This window comes from Limanda limanda, chromosome 5 (genome assembly GCF_963576545.1).
Source record: "Limanda limanda chromosome 5, fLimLim1.1, whole genome shotgun sequence".
In the NCBI taxonomy this organism is placed as follows: Eukaryota; Metazoa; Chordata; class Actinopteri; order Pleuronectiformes; family Pleuronectidae; genus Limanda; species Limanda limanda.
In genome coordinates, this window is record NC_083640.1 from 1,480,114 (window position 1) to 1,487,924 (window position 7,811).

The following is a 7,811-nucleotide window of genomic DNA, read 5'->3' on the forward strand; positions in this document are numbered from 1 at the left end:
ATCAGCTTGTATTCATTCGCAACATTCAATATCCGAGACTTAACCTTATTGTTACCTTTCTCTAACCACAACTTGTAGCTGTGTGAGGTCTCAGATGCCCTGAGCAGCCGATCTTGTATCTTCTGTTCCTCAAAACTTTCCAAGAAGGTTTCAAAGTCCTAGAAAATAAATCAAACAAGAGATGATGAATGAAAAGACAGAAAGTAGTTAGATCAGAATAAAGTTACAGATTCTGATATCGATCACGTACATCATGAATGTCGATGCTGGTTTTAAAGGGATATTTCAGCTAGAAATGAAATCGCCTCATCGTCTACCCACAACTATGCAGATGGAGGGGGGGGATATTGTCTTTATTGTCTTTAAGCAGACAGGAGAGGCGGTGGTCTCTGGTTCGTCTCTGGTTCGACTCCAAGGAGAAACAACAAAAAGACGAACCTGGATTGATCTGTCCAAAAATCCAAGAGGATTCTCCCTACCCTGTCTAGTGCCCCTGAGCAAGGCACCTTACTCCCCCAACATCTGCTCCCCGGGTGCCGTACATGGCTGCCCACTGCTCTGTGTGTCCTGCACCAGATGGGTTCAAAGCAGACGTTACATTTCCCCTTGCATGAGTGTGCCTGTGCATGTCTGTGTATGTCTGTGTATGTGTGTGGGATAATAAAATGTATCTTAATAGTATCTTATCTTAATCTTAATAGATTGATTTCAGTTCTGTTAAACTCCGTGCTGCTTCCCACTTTCTTGTAAAAGAACCTGTTTCCTTTGAATGATGCGATCGATGACCTCCTCACAGTCCTGAAGACCAGGCACCGAACTCATTGGGTTTTGGTCAACAGCCGCCCTGAAAGAAGATCAGCATGTTCATGCCATAGAGGGCTCAGCGACAATCTCATGAAATCAGATTCAGACAACGTGAAAAGTTAATTTGTCTCTGATTTAAGAGGAGGAACAGCTCATTTGTGTTTATGGACCAATCAGGAGTCAGACTCAGCTGTCAATCATCACGTCTCAGCCTGTTTTCATATCATCAAATAACGAATAAAACCAAACTGATCAAAAACACTTGAACTAACATCAGTGAGATAATAACTGAAATGTCAGAAACATCTTTGACAAACTTTTATTTAACGTCTACTTTGAGTTTTATGTCTGGTTCATGTCCCATCTACTAACACGGAGGCAGATTTAATATCTTCACCTCAGCATTCCACAAGGTGGCGATCAAGATGATTTGTCCTCACATTTGGGAGCTGACATGTCGTCCATCTTTATTTAAAATCTATGTTTTTGTGTCACCTTTATGTGATTTGTGTGACATTGAGAAGAACCTTGAGATAATGTGTGTTATCTCAAGGTGTATTTAAAGGAGACAATTGTTTTCTCAGCTGCTGAAGCTCCAGACAATATCTCTGTATTATCGTGATGTAAAAAGAACAAGGACAGCGAGAATGGAAGTTAGCAAGTCCTTCACGTGATGAAAGTGGTTGACCAATCACAGCAGCAGGAAGGTCTTAAAGAGACAGGAGCTGAAGCCAAGTGTTAAGGACAGTGGCTGAAAGAGGAGCTGCAACGATGGACAGTCTGAGGAAAGTGATTTCAGAACATTTGACCATAAAAACATTTGACACCCCTTCTTGGAATCATTAAAATGATCAAAGTGAATGATAATGATACATCTACTTTTTTATAATGAATGAACGCGTGGGCAAGCTGCAGTAGTCACCTGGCTACGTAGACACCATGTTCCAGGACGCAGTACTTTACACCGGAGTTCATGTTTGAGTCCAGCTCATCATTTACCCCTGGTTCAGGGGTAAATGATGATGGTCTTCACAGGTGACTGACCTACACAAGCCTGTAGCCGACAACACCCCCACAAGAGATCATGTGGATGTCTGTGTGTGTCTGTCTGTTTAGACACAACTGACAAATATGTGGATGTAGAACAAAACCGCTGAACTCACAGAAAACTTTGCTTTTTATCCATGCATTGAAGACCTCTCCAGACCCCTCCAGGTCTATCGAGATGATTTAATTGCTAAAGGGGGCGATTAGACGTTTGTTTAATTCATTTCATTTTTCTTTCTTTTATCTCAGTCAAAGTTTTATTTTGAGAGGACTTTTTGTTATTTTAACTTGAAAAGATCAGCACAGGAAATTCACTCCCTGGACGAGTGAGACACAGACTTTTATTCTTCCCACACGATCTTCAACCGGCTCCAAGCAGCCGTTCATCCCTGCAGAAGCGGGACGGACATTCCGCGGAGGAGTATGAGCAAATCCACTCCGTTCCTGTAAAGCAGCATGATCTCCGCTGCTACAGAAGAAAGACGAAGTTTCATTCCGTCAAGGCAGCACGAGGAAATTCGCTCCCTTTTCCGGTCTAGCGGCCGAGCTCCGGAGTACCGCTCGAGTGACCACGTGATCCACTGGCCCGCGGCATATTCGCGCAGACGCGCACGCACACCGCAAGGGTTGTATAGTAAGAGGCTTATATTGTCTGGGCAGATACTAGTTTTAATACTTGAGTGTATTTGTTTGTGGGACCTCCGTGTCTCATGTTTTAGCCGCGACGAGCCGGCTACTTCCGGTTCATTTCCGGGTTCTTTGTGTTGCAGTGTTTAAGCGCAGCGACGAAGCGTCTCCGGCTGCACTGTGTCCTTCTGAGCAACTTTACAGAGATTTTACCGGTCAAACTTCAGCACACAACGCCGCTTGGGTGCTGAGTGGTAAAGTAACTGTAAAACTTGTTTCTGACGGTGTTTTTAAGAGCTTTGTTCTCTCCATGCATGTTTTCTCTCTCCTCTCTCTCTCTCTAATCCTAAACCTACTTATACACACGTCCGATCTGTATTTATACAGTTCATGTCACATAGTTAAATTTATATTTAAAGGGCCTGAACGCATCTTGCCGCCATTTTGACGTCTAAGCTAAGCTAGAACAAAGAATCCTTTGTTCTACCTCCTCCTATGTGTCTCACACGTGGTCCGGCAGCCATTGGAGATTATTCATCTCTAGACCCGCCCTCCATTCTGGCTCTAACTTCCAAAGCGGCTCCGCCATTTTGTTTCGTAGTCACCACCATTTTGAGAGTTTTTTAGGCCTAATAATTCCTTGAATCATTGTCGGCCGCCATATTGGATGTGACAAGACCACGTCACCACGTGAGTGAGTCATCGCCACTCCCCCTTTCTCTCTCTCTCACACACACACGCACACACACACACACACACACACACACACACACACATATACACAGAGACACATTGATAGACACATACACAGACTGACACACACACACAGATACACATAGATGGACCATAGGTTACATGTGTGTTCTAAATTGTGATAAATGCTGCTGCTGTTGTGATCTTTTAAATATTGGAGTTTGTTAAAATGATGAATCATTAAATAACATTAACTTTATTTCACACACACACACATAGACACACACACACACACACACACACACACACAGACACACTGACACAGACACACACACACACAGACAGACGTACATAGACCACAGGTATTACATGTATGGTCTGAGTTGTGATGAGTGCTGCTGCTGTTGTAATCTTTGAAATATTGGAGTTTGTTAAAATGATGAATCATTAAATAACATTAACTTTATTTCCCCTTTTTAATAAATGCTTTTGTAATTAAAGTATCTGTAGTCTGTGATTATTTTTGCATATGTGTGTGAATACAGCTGGATTATGATAGCCTGTGCTCGAACTTAGAACTCTTCCTTGTTAATTAAATAATCATTAATATTAACTATTGAGATTATTGATTTAACATTTATCATATGAGACTGATATTTATAGTTTGACTCGTTGGTCCCTGTAACCAGGGTGGTGCCCCGCCACGATAAGTAATAATTACAGATTGTTTCATTCTTAATTCATAATTTTATTGTTTTCATTAATTATTTAACTATTCTTAATGGATAACCTTATCATTTCTCATTAATTATTTTACTATTCTTAAGTGATAGCCTTATCATTTTTAATTATTTTAAATAAATAATTTTATTATTTTAATAATCACATTTCATGATTATTAATAATTAGCCAACGTCAAGTCTACTCCTATTGCACAACAACGTCGCGATCAAACGGCGGTTCTTTACATCCACCAACAGTCCATGCGCACACAAAAAGTCGGCGCCTCCATCAGCTTTGAATGAAGACAGAAGAACAGACTGGATCTATTCTTTATTTCAACTTCAGCTTCTTCACACATTAGATTTTTATTGCCTTATACATATATAAGAGATTTAAATGTATAATCACATGTATAAGAAACCCGTGTGATGAGAGCTGCAGAACAAACCCTCAGAGGGACTCGATCAGGACACTGTCCAATGGAACTGCTGGTTCAGATCAGGAAAATCAAAAAGAACAGAAACCTACGCAGCAGCAGATCAATAAGCCCGTTCACTAAATATGTAAATACAATGAGGACGAGAGGATTCACACTTTAGAGAGATGAGCCGTGATAAAAACAAACCAGGTTCAACATTTACAATGTGACCAAACATCCCATAACACTGATGCTCTGTGAATCCAACCAGAGTGAAGTTGACCTGTTGGACATATTGACGCTCTGAGGTCATTGATCATTTCATCAGTAGAGTCTGTTCAGTGACTCTTGTTCAGTGAGTTCATGGACACACACTCCGTTTGTTTCACCTCCATCTCACATGTGGAAAAGAAAAGAATAAATAATCAGCTCATTGATGAGGATCAGGATCAACACAGGTTGATCCTGTTCTACTTTGATTCAGAAAACAACAGCAACATCAGTTCTTTCAAACACATTCATGTCAGTGTAATTATAGATTTCTGTCTTTACAAAGTGAGAACTAAATATGTAAGATAAAGGAAGGTCAGTGTTTGGTTGACAGCTGATCTCTGTGCAGAGCAGAAACGTCACAACAACAAACTTTGATCAACAAACATGGAGACAAAAGAAGTTAAAGATTTACACACATAATCTAAATCACTTCTTTTAATGACTCCAGTCTATTTGAGTTTACAGAACTCAGCTGTGGCTCCAAGATGAGCACAAACTCCAGCATAGAGAGGCTGAGTGAATGTGGTCTGGTATCTGTGGAGGAGAGTCATGGTGTCAGAGACTCTGTAGAAGGACAGAACACCTGCACTGTGATCCAGGTACACTCCTATACTGGGGGACACAGGACCTGACACTCGAGTTCTGATTCTGTTATATTCAAAGATATATCTGTTATTACCACAATGTACTGCCCAAGATTTATCACTTCTTCCAAATTCACTTGAGCGTCCTTTTCTGTGCATTGTCTTGTATGCGACTCCTACAGTAACTCCCTCCAGACACTCCTCCATCTCGACCTCCCAGTAACAACGTCCAGTCAGACTCTCTCTACTCAGGACCTGATGCCAATAAGTGAATCTGTCTGGGTTATCAGAATAAGACTGTCTTTCTACTCTCATCCATGTTACTTTTCTGTTTCCCTCAGATAATAACAGCTCTTTGTGTGCTGTGTTTGGATCCAGTGTGATTTCCTGTGAATATCTTAAGAAGTCAGCTCTGGTCTGTCGCAGTAAAACATCCACTTGAGACACAATCTGTAAAATCTCTGTCTCTGTCTCACTCAGAATGTCCTCTAGTCGACCTCTGACCTGTGACACAGCTGCTGTCACGTCCTCAAAGTTCCTCAGAGGACGGAACCTGATGCTGGATGAGTGTGTAGATTCACTGAGTGGTGACAGTGAGGGGTAGTTGTGTAGAAGCTGGTTGTGATCCTCTGTGTCTGAGAGCTGCTTCAGTTCATGGTCTTTCCTCTTCAGCTCAGTGATCTCCTGCTCCAGTCTCTCCTGAAGCTCTCTGACTCGACTCACTTCAGTTTCCTGCTGGGATCTGATCTGCTGCTCCACATCAGAGCTTCTTTCCTCCAGCAGACGGATCATCTCAGTGAAGATCTCCTCACTGTCCTCCACTGCTTTATCAGCAGAGCCATTGACGGCCTCCACCTCCTGTTGAAGCAGCTTCACATCTTTCTCTCTGTCCTGGACTCTCTGCTGGATTGTTTGTCTCCTCAGCCCGAGCTCTCTCTGCCTCTCAGTCCTTTCTGCTGCAGCTGACACTGTGTCGTGGTCTTTATGTTCCTCCACAGAGCAGAGATAACAGATACACTGCTGATCAGTGCGGCAGAACATCTTCATCACCTCGTCATGATGAGAGCAGATGTTCTCCTGGAGCTTCTCCGAGGGCTCCACCAGCTTGTGCTTCTTTAATGCAGCTGACTGAAGATGAGACTGGAGGTGTTTCTCACAATAAGAGGCAAAACAATTCAAACAGGACTTGAGAGCTTTCAGTTTTCTCCCAGTGCAGAAATCACAGGCCACATCTTCAGGTCCAGCATAGCAGTGATCAGCAGGAGCAGCTTGGAGTCCAGTCTTCTTCAGCTCCTCCAGTGAATCAGCTAACATGGTGCTTGTCTCCAGGACAGGCCTCGGTGTGAAGGTCTGTCTACACTGAGGACAGCTGTAGCTTCCTCTCTCCTCCTCTTTGTCCCAGTGGGTGTTAATACAGCTCTTACAGTAGCTGTGTCCACAGCCAGTAGTCACCGGATCCTTCAGTAGATCAACACAGATCCAACAGCAGAATCTTTCTCTGTCCAGGTGATTTTCTTGCTGCTCCATTTCAGCTGCTGCCAGAGACTGTAGAACAGATTCACTTCCTCTGAACAGAAACAGATCTCTGCTCCTCCCTCTCTCCTTCACTTCCTCTTTTCCCACGTTTTAACACACTATTGAAAAGAGCAACAGTCTTACCTCTCCTCACCAGTGTTGCCTCACTGATTAAAGGCGGATGCCTTTGTTGCCTCACTGATTAAAGGCGGATGCCTTTGTTGCTACACCGTCTACGTCCTCTTATAATATTATATTATTAAAGAGTAAAGTTGTGTTTTTATATTATGTGTGCCTTAGTGGTATATATCAGAATCAGAATCAGAAAGGATTTATTGCCAAGTAGGTTTACACCTACCTGGAATTTTCTTAGGTGAAAAGGTGCATACATTTAACATAAAGCTTAAAAACACAATAAGTACTTCCCATAGGAAAGAAATAACTGTATATAAACCAAATATATATACAAGACATAAAAGTTAAATAAAGAGTAAAATGCAAAAACAGATATATACAAGATATAAAAAGTTAAATAAAAAGTAAAATGCAAAGCAGGAGAGAAATGGGGATGTGCAATATGCAATATAATGTTATGTTATGTGTGTTAATGTAACACAGAATTGACACATCGGTGCGGGATAAGAGTCCAAGTCAGGTTGGGGTCCCGGGTCTTGTTGATAAGCAGTGACGACTGGGGCGTCTCTCAGGATGATGGGGTGGGTGGGGCTGGGTTCTTTCTGAAGTCTACAACCATCTCCACTGTTTTCAGAGCATTGAGCTCCAGGTTGTTCTGATCACACCAGGTCACCAATTATCAATCTCCCACCTGTAGGCTGACTCATCCCCACCAGAGATGAGTCCAATGAGGGTGGTGTCGTCCGCGAACTTGAGGAGTTTGACAGACTTGTGACTGGAGGTGCAGCTGTTGGTGTACAGGGAGAATAGTAGAGGGGAAAGAACACAGCCTTGAGGGGAACCGGTGCTTATAGTCCTGGAGTCTGAGACGTGCTTCCCCAGCCTCACGTGTTGCCTCCTGTCAGACAGGAAGTCTGTGATCCACCTGCAGGTGGAGTCAGGCACACTCAGCAGGGAGAGCTTGTCCTGTAGCAGGTCCGGGATGATTGTGT

The 7,811-nt window shown here is 42.7% G+C and overlaps 1 protein-coding gene across 1 annotated transcript; it reads right to left on the bottom strand.

Annotated features, from left to right (window-relative positions):
* Positions 1-5,034: 5,034 nt before the first annotated feature.
* Positions 5,035-6,696, bottom strand: LOC133001899 (tripartite motif-containing protein 16-like). The gene has a single exon (XM_061071609.1). The coding sequence runs from the start codon at positions 6,694-6,696 to the stop codon at positions 5,035-5,037; it is 1,662 nt and encodes a 553-aa protein (XP_060927592.1).
* Positions 6,697-7,811: the final 1,115 nt, after the last annotated feature.